At 36.5% G+C, this 14,630-nt stretch overlaps 1 protein-coding gene across 3 annotated transcripts in view; it reads left to right on the forward strand.

The window, feature by feature from the left end:
• Positions 1 to 1,463: 1,463 nt before the first annotated feature.
• The window catches only part of LOC130232905 (condensin-2 complex subunit G2), a 25,299-nt gene continuing 12,132 nt past the window's right edge, over positions 1,464 to 14,630 (forward strand). Inside the window, exons 1-17 of one of the 3 annotated variants that reach the window (XM_056462885.1) lie at positions 1,464 to 1,528; positions 1,764 to 1,854; positions 2,903 to 3,091; positions 3,691 to 3,805; positions 5,717 to 5,874; positions 5,962 to 6,096; positions 6,183 to 6,277; positions 6,717 to 6,873; positions 7,118 to 7,210; positions 7,304 to 7,429; positions 9,384 to 9,563; positions 9,956 to 10,108; positions 10,225 to 10,447; positions 10,582 to 10,676; positions 11,856 to 12,029; positions 12,154 to 12,224; positions 12,621 to 12,774. In XM_056462885.1, the coding sequence (XP_056318860.1) occupies positions 1,777 to 1,854; positions 2,903 to 3,091; positions 3,691 to 3,805; positions 5,717 to 5,874; positions 5,962 to 6,096; positions 6,183 to 6,277; positions 6,717 to 6,873; positions 7,118 to 7,210; positions 7,304 to 7,429; positions 9,384 to 9,563; positions 9,956 to 10,108; positions 10,225 to 10,447; positions 10,582 to 10,676; positions 11,856 to 12,029; positions 12,154 to 12,224; positions 12,621 to 12,774 (2,196 nt within the window). In that variant the 5' untranslated portion in view covers positions 1,464 to 1,528; positions 1,764 to 1,776. Of the gene's footprint in view, positions 1,529 to 1,604; positions 1,647 to 1,763; positions 1,855 to 2,902; positions 3,092 to 3,690; positions 3,806 to 5,716; positions 5,875 to 5,961; positions 6,097 to 6,182; positions 6,278 to 6,716; positions 6,874 to 7,117; positions 7,211 to 7,303; positions 7,430 to 9,383; positions 9,564 to 9,955; positions 10,109 to 10,224; positions 10,448 to 10,581; positions 10,677 to 11,855; positions 12,030 to 12,153; positions 12,225 to 12,620; positions 12,775 to 14,630 lie in introns of those variants that run through there. The other 2 variants (XM_056462886.1, XM_056462884.1) reach the window with 2 other exon arrangements.

Consider the following 14,630-nt stretch of genomic DNA (forward strand, 5'->3'; position numbering starts at 1 on the left):
GTAACCCAAGAACAATGCCTTAAGAACAAGCAGGAACTGAAGACAGTTGCTGTAGAGGCCTGGCAGAGCACCACCAGGAATGAAACCCAGCATCTGGTGATGTCTATAAGCATTTGAGTCTTCAGGCTGTAATTGACTGCAAAGGATTTGCAATCAAGTATTAAAAAGTGAAGGTTTGATTTATGATTATTATTCTGTCAAATTACTTTTGGTCCCTTAGCAAGTGGGAGGCACATATGCAAACTGTTGTGGTACCTACAGCATTCACCTGATTTGGATGTAAATACCCTCAAATTAAAGCTGACAGGCTGCAGTTAAAGCACATCTTGTTTGTTTCATTTAAAATCCATTGTGTTGGTAAATAGAGCCAAATATGTCAGAATTATGTCGATGTCCAAATATTTATGGACCTAACTGTATAAGGGATTTTGTGAATCTGTACCAGACAATACATTATATTTTAGAGATAAATGGAAAATGGAAGAAAATCTGAATATCTCAGATGAGGATTGGGGGAATATTTGTAAAACTCAATGGAAATGTACCAGCTCAACCATGTGGAGAGAATTCTGTTGGAAAAAAGTTTTCATCAGGATTTTCATCACATCATTACAGAAAATACACAGAGGAAAGGACACTAGTTGCTGGAGAATGTGTGTGGGGGGGGGGGGGGGGGGGGGGGAGAGTAATCACAGTTATAGCACATTATAAATGCCATGGATGAACACAGACTGAATAAAAAAAATGGAGTAAATGGATTGAGTATATTTCCCCAATATGCCCAAATTTGTCTTGAATTGTAACTTTTAAATTTAATATTATGTATCTAAATATACAGTACATCTTTTCTTCTTTAAAGACAGTCTTATAAAGGATTTGTAGCTCCCCATGTTTTACTGTTTATAGTTGTTGTTGTTAAAGGAAAGAAAATACAAAGTATATGCAAGATCTGTAAGTCTCTTTCTGTATGAGAGGTTATGTAAGTTATATCTGTAATGTCTTTTGGAAACTAAAAGAATGAATGAACATCAGCACATATTTAATGAAACAGTAACACAATTGCACATTTGAACAACATTTAAAAAAACTTGTGATGCAAAAAGGTTTGTGTTGGATCAATCAGGGAAGTGGTGATTATTTTTCATCTGCGGTGTTTTGGCTCCACCTTGTGGACATTAACTGAACACTCAAGAATTGATTTAGCGTAGGAAATAAGGCAAGCTGATGTTGTATGACAACAATTAACGCATTAAACGTGTTAAAAGTTGTACAAATAACATTTTTTTTAACTTTACGTAATAATTTAACAGAGATAGTAAAAAAATCCATTACATTTAGGCTATAGCGCTGTTGATCTCCCATACGGCAGGTGACGCTGTAAACACAAGATGACGAGAGGATACGTCCTATGCGATACACTACGCATGACGCCATGACGCTTCTTCAATTTTGAGCGGGTGAAAACAGAAACGGGCGCAGCAGCGGGATTTGAGGATCTTCTGTACGTGAACAAACAAACAGTTAACAGGTTTGAACTGACTGAAAATTAATATTCACCATATGCTGTCTTATGTGCTGATATAGTTTAAAAAGCAGTGTCTGCAAAGTAAAGAAAACAACAACTTGCTATTCGGGTTTGACTTCTGGTAAAAAGAAACTGCGCACAATGTGTATGTGATATGTGAAGAGATTATAACGTTATACTATATTTATACCAGCGTTACTGACCGATATTTACTTGTGCCATCTATTTTGTCTGATAGGATTGTCAGGAAGATGTCGAAACGAAAGCAGTTTCTGGATTCTGTCCATCACGAGCACGTCCAGGACTTTCTGAACTTCATCAAATTACATGTCAGTGTCACTGAATGCAACAAAACAATATACTGCTTATATAATAACTATACTCTTCTAGTGGGGCTCGAATCTATAAGATTATTTATAACAAATTTGCAGTTTTGGATAAAATAAAAAGCAATTAAAGAGTACTGAATGTACACAATAGTCTTACCATTGTAGTGCTTTCATAAATACATTTGAAATGAAAATGTATTAGCAATTGTGCTTATTTAAAAAAAAACTAAATGTTTTTTTTTTGTATTTATATAGTTTGAAATATTAAATTTAATAGTACTAAATTGTTAACGACTTATTCTGTTTCAATTCAGCTAAATTTGCCTGGCTCAGTTCTTTATTTTTTCAGAAACAATACAAACAAATAGTAATGAAAGTAAACGCAGTCCATGTTTTTCGATTTATATCTGCTTTGTAATCATCTATTTTGAAGAGGGGATAAATAACTGACTATTTTGTCAAGACTTTATGTACTTGTCCGAGTTAAAGACTATAGTGTGCTTCAACCCAGAAAAAATAATTTACCTCTGTTCACTAAATATTTTCCTGTGGGGTTTATAGAATGTAGTTTAAAATGTATCATATATTCATCGACGATTCAGTTCTGTTAAATAACCTGACAATTTCTGATGCTTTGCTCTACAGCATGAACTACTTGAATGTATCAAAATTTAAAGCTTTTTATTATTTAATTTTTTATTTTATTTTAATAAGCAAACATTTCCAAATAGTGTGTTTGAAGTGTTGCAGTTTGGATTCTAGAACAAAGGGTTCAAATGCTAGCAAATCATATTTACCACATCACAAAGTGGAAAACCCCCCTGGGAAATTTCAAAGAAACCAGTTGCAAATAAATCAGAGTTTTGGCATTATGGCTGAACTTTTACTTATATTGAGATTATTGTATTATGTTTAGAATAATGATGCAGCATCTATGTGGAGAGTCTTCAGAGCCACTAGAAAATTCATGGATTTAATAAATAGCTGTGAAATGACTGTTTCATATTTTGAGGGTCATTTTATTTTGTTCCTTCTGTTTGTGCTGCAGAAGGATGGAGCGGATCCGTTTGACCTGGCGGAAATTTTGGCGGAGCTGCAGAAGAGTCAGAGGCAGGATCTGTGGGACAGACAGCTGAAGTTACTGCAACACAGCCTCACTCTTTCCCCTTCAGAGCGCTGGATCACTGGAGCTGAGGAGGATGCAGGAGACATGGAGCTGGAGGTTTCTGAGGAACAGGTGACGCTACTCATTTTTCGAAAGGCCCAGTAAATCTAGAGCATATTTTGTTCATTTTTAATTTACTTTTTTTTTTTTTTTTTTTTAATTTGACAATCTCAACTCAAACATGAAGACAGGGTGGGACACATAATAGTTCCTCCCCTTTAAAAAACAGCCAATAGTGTTTAGTTTATATCACAGTTCTGCCAGTGAGAGTGGTTGAGCTCAAGCACATCAAATGAAAACAAATGAGAAGTGTCCTGAAGGGGGCGGGGCATGCCAGATACTAAAAAGCATTTGATTGGCCAGAAGGTTTGATGAGAAACTGAGGTGATGTCAAAATAAACATTGATCTATTTAGGCAGAGGTGACATACTGGAAGTTTTGGATGCTTATATGTGGTTTATATCTTCTAAATGGAAGTGCTATCACTGCTATTGGAGCACACTAGCATGTAGATATCCATAAAACTAACAAACTGATACTTTAACATCTAAAAAAACTTTTTTTATTTTACTTTATTTGACAATTTTACATTTTTAAACTTTAATTTCAATTTCTGATTTCTTTAATGCAAATGAGAATGAATTGCAGGTGTTGTTCTTGTTTACTTTCAGATACAAACCATGGCTGTAATAGAAGGCGTCACTATTGTTTCTACAGTCTCTGTAGATGCTTTGCAGGAAAATGACAATTATACCACTCTTCTCAATTGTGCCCAGATACTGAACTGTATGTACCTTTATTGTCACTCTTCATCTAGACATTTCTGCTGTTGTTTTTTTTTGTGAAAGAGCACATGACAGAATATTCAACAAAGGACTAGTTTACCTAAAAATGTAATGTTTGTTGTTGCTTGCATACCCTCGTGTTGTTCCAAACTTGAAATTAGTTTTTTCTTTGAACACGACTGATGTTTGTAATTAAACGTGTGGATTTTTCGTCTCTCCATTGACAGCCTACTGTACGCAAATAACGTTCTCCAGGCCCAGATAGGCAGTAAAAACATGATTAAAGTAGTCCATGTGACTCCGGTGGCTAAACTGCAATTTCATGAAGCAACTGGGAATGCTGTTTGTGCACAAAGAAGAACATTCATATCGAACAATTGTATTTTTATTACCTTTCTGGGCTGAGAATGGTTATTGTGTAGGCTGTCTATGGAGGGACAGAACCTTTACAAATTTCTTTAAAAAATATATTTTCATTGAACAAAAGTCTTTGAGGTCTGGAACAACATGCAGGTAATGCCTGAATTTAAATTTTGGGTTGAACTGCCTTTTTTATAAAAAAAATCTATGAAATTTGACAAATATTTGCAAGTAAAAGCAATACAGTATATATAATGTTATATATAATGTAGAATTACTTTGTATATTAAATGTTCACCTATACCACCCAAAAGCATAAATATATGTTTGGGATTTGCTAGAATAAAAAAAAAAATGTTTGCGTTCATTAATTGAGTTTAAAACATGGTATATTAAACATGATTTATTTAATCCATTTTAACCAAAAATAAATAAATGTGACTTTTGTTTAATGGGTTGTGTTGCTAAATAGTTGTGTTAAAGGTTCATTGTTGCAGGTTTGATCTTATTTGATGTCATTGTTATTATTTCATATCACCACTCTGCAATGGTTGAATGAATTATATACACTCACCAGCCACTTTATTAAGTACCCTTTACTAGTACCGGATTGGACCCCTTTTGCCTTCAGAACTGCCTTAACCGTTCGCAGCATACATTCAATAATGTACTGGAGATATTCCTCAGAATGTTCCATATTGACATGATAGCATCGCACAGTTGCTGCAGATATGTCGGCTGCACATCTATGATCCGAATGTCCCATTCCACTACATCCCAAAGATGCTCTATTGGATTGAGATCTGGTGACTGTGGAGGCCATTTGAGTACAGTGGATTCATTGTCATGTTCAAGAAACCAGTCTGAGATGATTTGCGCTTTATGATATGCTGTGTTATCCTGCTGGAAGCAGCCATTAGAAGATGGGTACACTGTGGTCATAAAGGGGTGGACATGGTCAGCAACCAATTTTGGTGAGCCTGTGTGAATTGTAGCCTCAGTATCCCGTTCTTAGCTGACAGGAGTGGCACCTAATGTGGTCTTCTGCTGCTGTAGCCCATCTGTCTCAAGTTTGGAAGTGTTGTGCATTCAGAGATGCTCTTTGGTTGTAACGAGTGGTTATTTGAGTTACTGTTGCCTTTTTATCAGCTGGAACCATTCTGGCCTCTGACCTCTGGCATCAACAAGGTCTTTGTGCCCACAGAATCTCTTTTTTGAACCATTCTCTGTAAACCCTAGAGATGGTTGTTCGTAAAAATCCCAGCAGATCAGCAGTTTCTGAAATACTCAGACCAGCCCGTCTGGCACCAACAACCATGCCACATTCAAAGTCACTTAAATCACTGTGCTTCTCCATTCTGATGCTCGGTTTTAACTGCAGCAGATCGTCTTAACCATGTCTACATGCCTAAATGCATTGAGTTGCTGCCATGTGATTGGCTGATTCGAAATTTGCATTAACGAGCAGCTGGAAAAGTGTACCTAATACAGTGGCCGGTGAGTGTTATTCAAAATAGTTATCTTAAATTGTGAATGCGCTTTTTTTCTCCAGCTATAGAGAGCGCTTTGCCACTATCACAAACTCCCCTTCAGCAGGCTATTCACTGGCTGTTTGAATGCTGGTGGAGGCGGGATTTGCAAGGCAAGGATGAGCTTGGCTGGACTGCTTTTCTTGTTTGTTTGGAGAACACTGTTACACTTGATAAACCGGTACTAGTAATATTATATTACAGATATGACGTTGTTATAATGATATACTTTGATATCGAATAATTACTTTTTTGGTCATATTCTCAGGTCAGCGAGCTCAGAAGGCTCTGTAGTCTACGCGAGGTGCTTCTCAGTGTCGACTTTGCATCTGAAAAAGGTCAGCAGGTCATCGACCCTCTTCTCCAGTGCTTCTTCAGGGCCTCTCATGTCAAACAGGAAGAGGTTTGTCTACATGTTTCTCTGGGCTCATGAGCTTGAGGTATTGTTTTCTATGAGAGATGTAACTCTGTTTATTGCTCATTTTTCAGGGGAAACGCTTCCTTGCCTTCCTTTTTTCTTGGAATGACAACTTCATTCGGATGATTCATGAAACTATTAAGAATCAGCTGCAGTTTTTCCCAAAGTATATCATACACTCATGACCTCTTGTTTCATATTGCTAAAATGTGCACTCAGTAACTTTTTGCTTACTTTGAGTTACTTATGATGTAGAGGAGACAAACTGCTTACATGAATATAAAACAGTAAAGCTGTTAGGCTCAATATGGAAACAGGAGAGCTCAAGAAAGAAGTATAGCAGTATTGGCACGTATACAAATCATGAATGTGGTTAAAAAGTACACCCAGTGCCTTTTAAATAGTACTTCAAAAATTCAGAGGGAGAAATTTGCCTGTCACTAATTTCGTAGAAGGTGATCAATCACACAGAAACATCTCTGCACTTACTATAAGACAAACAATATTAGCATCTGCAGATTTTGCACTATTAAGTCTGTATAAATTGGCGTTGCCTTCTAGTCGCTTTGATCTAAAGTGGGCATTCTTCCCCGCTGTACTTGCAGAGCTCTATCTGTTCACGTGGCTGAGATTTACTTCAGAGCATGGAGGAAGGCATCAGGCCCTTTTCTGGAGGAGATTGAGTCTGCCTGCATCCAGGACTTGATGCAACATGCTCTGTTGCTGCACAGAAACTCTCCTGTCCACAGCAAAGTCAGACAGGTCAGAAAACACATCTCAACTTTTTATCCAGCTGCAGGATTCAGTCATTCGAAAGTTCAAATAATAAATCATCATTTTAGCTCTTTTTAATGTAGCTTGATAGATCATTGTTTAGTTGCCATGAAAAAAAACATGAATGAACATCAGAGATACTTTCAGGGAATATTTGACAACTTCTTCTGATCAATTTGTTATCTGTAGTTAAAACTCTCTTTTTCTGCGATGTTTCCGTCTCTCTATGTAGATCCTTACTTATTTCCACAAGCAGAAGTTTCGCGAAGGAGTCGATGAGATGCTGCACAGGCTCTACAAGCCAGTTCTGTGGAAGGCATTAAAGGTTACTTTTATAGTTGTTGACGTATTTAGTGCATGTAGTTATTTGCACTAAAGTTAATGTGTTAGTGAAATATATCTTTATCATTTTAAACAGGCCACCAATGCTGAGGTTCGTGCCAATGCCACGCTGCTCTTTACTGAGGCTTTTCCCATCCATGACCCCAACATGAGCAGTGAGATGGTGGACCAGGCTGTTCAGAAACAACTCGATCTACTGTTTGTATGTCAATAGCTAATTCGTATTCTTGTTTGCATTTTGGAATGTTCAAGTATTTAAGTAGAGTCCAATGTTTGCAACTTGAGCTCAACAGCGCCCATCCATTCATCCATCCATCCATTCATTCATTTATTTTTTTCGGCTTAGTCCCTTTATTAACCAGGGTTCGCAAACTTATCCAGCATATGTTATACGCAGCAGATGCTCTTCAGGCTGCAAACGATCAATGGGAAACACCCAAACACACTCATTCACTAACATACACTATGTCAATTTAGCTTACCCAATTCACTTATAACGAAACTGGAGCACCCGGAAGAAACCCATGCCAACACAGGGAGAACATGCAAACTCCACACAGAAATGCTACTGATCCAGCGGAGGCTCAGTGACCTTCTTGCTGTGAGGCAACAGCGCTACTCATTGCACCACCACACCGCCCCAGTGCCCATCCACGTTTTTAAAAAAATGTTTTTGTTTTAAAAATTACCTTAAAAGACCTGGTATGTACGATTTTTTCATTACCATATTTAACATTTTGCTGACTTATGTATTTGAATTATTTTAAATTATTCAAATAATATTAGAAATAAGCAATTTTAACTAGCGACAAGGATCATGTCCAGTGTCTCCATGCTAAGTACATCACACACTCTTGATTTCTGATTTGGTTTTATAGAAAACAAGGAAACACTGAAGACGCTATAATATCTTGTGCATTTTATTTAGACTGCACAAAGAAGCAACAGAACCCTAAAATGTAATCAGTGTGATTAAAACATTGCTGCCTCTTCCCAAAATGATCACGAGTGGAAGAACCTGAAGTGATACTCAGGTATAATAAAAGCTCTTCAGCTTTCATGCCACATTGAGCTCATCACTCATCAGGAATTGCTTCAGCGGTCTTGGTTTATTTTGATGGCTTTCAGCCTTACTCAAACTACCTTGATAATAAGTCTTAAATACTCATCCATGACCATGATTTCTGTATGAGTCTAGTAGGATGTAATGAAGATGACAACTCCAAAGATTTTACAGTCAGTCACTTCGTCATCAAACTACGCCTTTGTTTGTCGTGAATATGCATCCTCTAGTTGTAAAAATGACCTACTGTGCCTTTAAGAGTCGTAAGATACAGTAGAAGCCAAACAACCAATGATTAAGTAAATTGATGAACAATGATTAATATAATTTTGCTGTTAAATACAATTATTAAAAGGGTTTTCCAAAGTGTATTTTTTGGCTTGGTTGTGTTAATAAGATGCAAAGCAACGTGTGCTCATGCTTTATTTGTGACAAATCATGTTATTTTTTCTATATATCTTGCATTAATGATATACCACTACTCAGCTAACATGAAAACGTATATATTTCCTAGTTCCTCCAAAAACCTACCCTCAAGAGGCTCTGATTGGTCAGCTAACATGTGCTAATGTGCTTTGATTCACAGATTGGCTCCACGTCACCAGAAAGCATCTCTTTTCTAACATTACAGCGTATCTGGCCATGCCCTTTCACTACACGGAGTGTATGCTCATAACCTGAAGGGTTTATGACATCATTAACCCAGATGTCATTTTTTGTAGTCTCCCAAACTTCGTTCACTGTAGGCTTTGCTTAGATAACTCAGTAAAAGCCAATGTCTCCCTTTGTGTTGAACTTTGAGTGTCTTACATTTAGAGATGTTGTTTATTTTCACACAGCTACGTTAAACCAACTAAAGCTTAGAATATGATATCATAGTGGACCCTTTAAAAAAATAATAAGTTGAAATAATGCTTGATGAGGACTTCAACAATGGCATATGCCACTGAATAACAACCTTATAACTCACAGCAAGTCAAAAAATCTGTTCCCCTGTAGGCCAAGCTTGGCTGCTGAATTCAAGAGCAGTCAGAAAAGACATCAGCATGTTGTACTGCTGTGAAACTGTCTGTCTCTGTGTGTGTGTCTGTAGGCTCTTCTTGATGACCCTCAGCCCCTGGTGCGCTCCTCTGCAGTGCTGGGTGTGTGTTCAGTGCTGGCTCGCTGCTGGGAGGTCATTCCATCTGCTGTCATCACTGACCTGCTGGAGAAGCTGATCCTGCAGCTGGCTAATGACACCAGCTCTCCAGATGTCCGCTGCTCTGTCTTCATGGTAAAGCCCCTGGCTGACTGTCTGTCACTTGAGCAAAGTGCTGCTTGCTATCTTTCCAGTTTTTGTAGTTTGTAGAATCCAATTTAAAGCCATCTACAGCAGGAGAAGGACAATGTCTTCTGCTCAGTGATTTCAGAGTTAAGAGCCTCACACTAAAAAGCTTTTCAGGGGGAATGGAATGTACCCAATCATTAATTTATAGTTCAGAGGTTAGCACTGCTTACAAAATCATCTTAGCCTGAAAGACTTGAAATTAATATGTTCACACTTCATTTGAACTTTTGTGCTCATAATGACTAGGAACATAATTACAGTTTAAAATATCCTGTCAAATGGCAATTTTTTTTTTGCATGACTAAGCCTTTGTTAAACCCTGTTTGTTTGCCCTGCAGTGTATGTCTATAATTTTGGATAACAGTTTAAGTCATCCACTCATGGAAAAACTGTTGCCTGCATTGAAGAGCAGTCTCCATGACAGCTCTGAAAAGGTGCGTGTTGCCTTTGTGGGCATGCTCCTCAAGATAAAGGCTGCTCGCGCTGCCAAGGTAGGAGTTTAAAACATACTCTGTCTTAATTCATTATATATCGCACTGTGTTTTTATCTCATCAAATATTTGCTCATATACTTACGCCTATATTTTCCCAATTTTTCATGTTACAGTTTTGGAAAGTTTGCTCCCTGGAGCATCTTCTGGCTCGATTAGAGATGGACTCTGCTCCTGTGTCCAAACGCATTGTCAATCTCCTGTTTAACTCATTCTTTCCAGTCAACCAACCAGAGACTGTCTGGTGTGAGCGATGTGTCACCCTGATTCAGACAAATCCCGGAGCAGCTCGCAAGTTTTACCAGCATGCTTATCTGTACACGGCTCCTGCTAATATAGGTGAGGTTGTTTTAGATAACCTAGTAAGCTGTCTTAAATGACAGTTCTGTTTTATATTCTACAATGAATTATTATTATTTTGTTATTTGGAGACGTGTATATAGTAACAAACTCACTTTGCTTTCTTTTTGTAGTCAAATTGATGCTGGTGATCAGAAAGTGTCTGAATGTGTGCATTCAGAATGCAGGAGATGAAGAATTTGCATCTAGCAATAAAGAAAACAGCACGGTGAGACTTCTAATGTACTGCTGTTTTTGTCAGTTTGAGTTTTAAAAACAATTGTTTTCTGTTTGAATGTGTTTTAAATCGGCTATTTTCATATGAGGCAATGCTGAATGTTCAGCAGCCATTATTGCAGTCTTAAGTGAGGCATGATCCTTTTTAATATTATTTTAATATGCCGATTGCTTAAGTAACATTTCTTACTGTTATTAATATTACTATTTTGGTGGAAACCATGGTAAAACTTGCCAGGAGTCTTACAAATTCACAGTTCAAATCACAGAAAACTTTCACAGAACTTTACTGTTATTATTTTTTTTTATCAAATTAAAGGCACAATGTGTACACGTTTTTAATGAATTGTTCAAAAACTAGTATAGGTTGATACACTTTGTTGACTTGAGTACTTACACTATTCCATTTCCAAACTGATCGTGTTTAGTTGTGTAGTAAGGCTCATGTTAGCACTGAAGCTTATACATACTTCACACTTAACTACAAACTTAACATTCTGCAATCTCAGATAACTATGACCTTTAAAACAAAAGTATTACACAACCACAATTTAATTATTTAAAATTAGGTATATACTATATATATATATATATATATATATATATATATATATATATATATATATATATATATATATATATATATATATATATATATATATATATATATATATATATATATATATATATATATATATATATATATATATATATAGTGCACTTATTCCCCCCCCCCCCCCCCTCACACACACACATTTTAATAATATTCTTAAGACAGAAACACATGTCAACATTCAGACTGATTGTTTTCCACAGTATCTTAGAACAGTTAAAACAGCACTGTTGCCACTAGAGGGCCTCAGTAAATTTACAAGTGGGCACAAAACAATGTATAATGATTTTAAATAATACAAAAAAGCATTTATTTAAATAAGCTAATACAATATAAACTACTACTTATTTAACTGTCCCTCAACAACATTTTTATCATTTTCTTAATGTCTTGGAAAGCATGGATATATGAATAACTATTAAAAGTGTATAAAAAAAAAACATAAAATCTGTAGCAATAAAAGAGCACACACACATTTGTATATACTCTGCTGAGCAATAATGAGAAATTAAGTCTGCTATAAATAACAATGCCTATGTTTGCTATTATTGACACTAGCTGCTGGAGGATGTTCTCTCCGTTCAGGACACCTCCTCCATGGCCAGCCTCCTGGAGATCCTCGTCATTCTGTGGAAGAGTGTTCAGAAATCTCTTATGGCTAATCAAGAGGCCTTTAAATACACCACGGCAAAGTTCGCATCTTCTCTGCCCCAGTATCTTAAAATCTTTCAGGTAAGTTCAAACAGCGAAACAAAAGGACAATTTAAAGATCAAATGGCACACTATAATCACATCTTCAGAGCTGATGCAACATGGGTGCAACATGATGCATTTGTGTGTGTGTGTGTGCGCACAGGAGGAGCGATGTAAAGCACCTCTCATTCTTCTAGCATCTCTACTTCCTGCCTCTGCTCTTCCAGCTCTGAGGTTAGTACAGTTATTACACTGTAGGAACTTCCCCTTAAAAAAATCCCTATATGCCCCATTTTAGAAGAATAGTGCTGCCAACAATGAAAATATTCTTTCTTGACATAAAATGAATTGTCTAAATTGTAAAAGTATTAACAACTGTACCAGCAAAGACCAATTTTAAAAAGAACAGCACTTCTAAATAAATGTTTTTCTAATGATTGTCTAGCACAGTCCACGTGCTTCAGTCAGTCATCTTCCCAGAACAGCAGGTTGGCTCAAAAACGAATTGCCAATTCTGATTTCCCAAAGACATCCTTTTAATGCTGGTGGGATTGAGCGTGTTTTTTCAAGGCATTAGAGCGATCTGTAGGACAGTCTGGTTGTACAGCATGACTGTGTCCTTCTCTGCAGGAGTAAAGTGATGTCTCAGTTGAGGAGTTTGAAAGCGGGTGCCGCTGTGACAGCTTACAGTCAGACATTGGAGTGTCTCTGTAGCTGGGGGCAGATCAGCCATATAGTGGAGCTTATCGAGAACTGGCTCATGGAGGCCGCACCTGTGAAAGAGGTACATGTGCTGGAAAGTGTCCTTGTGTGGGGGTCATCAGGGTCATTATTAAAGCTGGGTATTTTATTTTTTTAAAGGGATAGTACGTTCAAAAAATATAATTTTAGCTGTTATTTTAAAGGTACAGTAGGTGATCTGCCTAAATGCTATCCGTTTAGCATAAAATCTTTGAAACACAGTCCCTTCCCTGCCGTCCGAAGCCACGCCAGGGTGTCATCCTTCTTCCAGCGTGCAAAAGTAACTCCAATATTAATTAAGTTTTGATTCAGCATTTATTTTTACCGCTCTCTCTCTCTCTCTTCTCTCTCTCTCTCTCTCTCTCTCTCTCCCTCCCTCGTGTGTACGCGCAAATGGCGTATCTGCGTAAACAGGTGCGCAGATGTATTTACTTTAATCAGTACTACTGGAATGTGAAGAGACTTTCAACCAGCACAACAAAAAATGTTTCTGAAGATAATCACCTACTGCACCTTTAAACATGTTTGACTTTCTCTCATCTGTTGAACACACAAAAAAATATATTTTGAAGAATGCTGGTTGCTGGGACCCGTCTTTAATAGTAGATTTTTTACTATAGATTTCAATGGGTACTAGCAACCAGCATTCCTCAAAAAAAGCTTCAGAAGAAAAAATCTAACAAAAAAAATAAAGTCAAACAGGTTTTGTTTAAGTTAAAGCTAAACGATGACGGAGTTTTAATTTTTCATCACAGTAACGGTGCTGAATGAATACCTTTAAAATGGCACCAGTGCCTAAATTGACATTGTAAATAAATGCATTAATGAATGCCTTACTATTGAAAAAAATTTAAATGTAAAATATGTTAAAAGTTTTACACAACATAAAAACATAAGTCAATGCAAAGCAAATTTACTTCACAATAAATCATGGCCATCTTGCACAAGAACGGTAAAAAAAAAAAGAGTACTATTCGTAGCAAATCTTGCAGAAATATGACTTGATTTGGCAAAATACAACACCTCTGCCTGCCGTCTTACTGCATGTGCTAATATGTCATCGTTAGATCATTTAAAACTATTAAGTACACTATGGCTGCACAATATATCATTTCAGCATCGATATCGCAATGTGATCATTCGCAATAGGCACATCGTGAGTATATGCAGTGTTGAGTCTGGATTATAATTCATCATTTTGTAAGTGTTTTTTGAGGCCTGTGACTGTGTGAGGGTTGTAAAAGCATTCAGGCATAAGAAATTGTACCATTTGTAACTTTGACAAATTGATAATGATTAATTTTATAGAATTGTTTCTAAAACGAAGTCTATGAGATTTTTTTTTTGACCTTTGATTATTCAGTTACTATATCTGATACAGTTTGACCCCTTGAAAAACAACAAAATGCTGTTTATTTAATTTGTATATTTTTTCTTTATTGAATTTATCTTTGCTTGTAGATTGTTTATTATATTTTATACACTCACTTGCAGAATCATCCCTTTCAATCTAAAATTATAAATTCAGATTCAGAATTAAATTAGTTATTCAACTCATCTTGTGAAGTTGTATTCACAGAGCAATATATATTGCAGAATGAAAAAATATCGCAATGTCAGATTTTTTCCAATATCGTGCACCCCTAGAGTAAAAAATGGGTCATGTCTAGGTCTAGACAGAATCTATGGACATTTTTTGCTATTTCTGCGCAGGATTTAGTAAAAAAATCTGTGGATTTGCGCAGAATTATTTTGGGAGTATCATAACTAAAAACTTGTTATATGAACTATATAGGAAATAAAAAATATCTTTTTAACTTTTCTTTAGTGTTTGCAATGCAAATCAAATTAGATCCACTCATTTGGTAAACAAAGCAAGTCTCTCATAATATATCTACA

Source organism: Danio aesculapii, chromosome 7 (assembly GCF_903798145.1).
Source record: "Danio aesculapii chromosome 7, fDanAes4.1, whole genome shotgun sequence".
Classification (NCBI taxonomy): domain Eukaryota; kingdom Metazoa; phylum Chordata; class Actinopteri; order Cypriniformes; family Danionidae; genus Danio; species Danio aesculapii.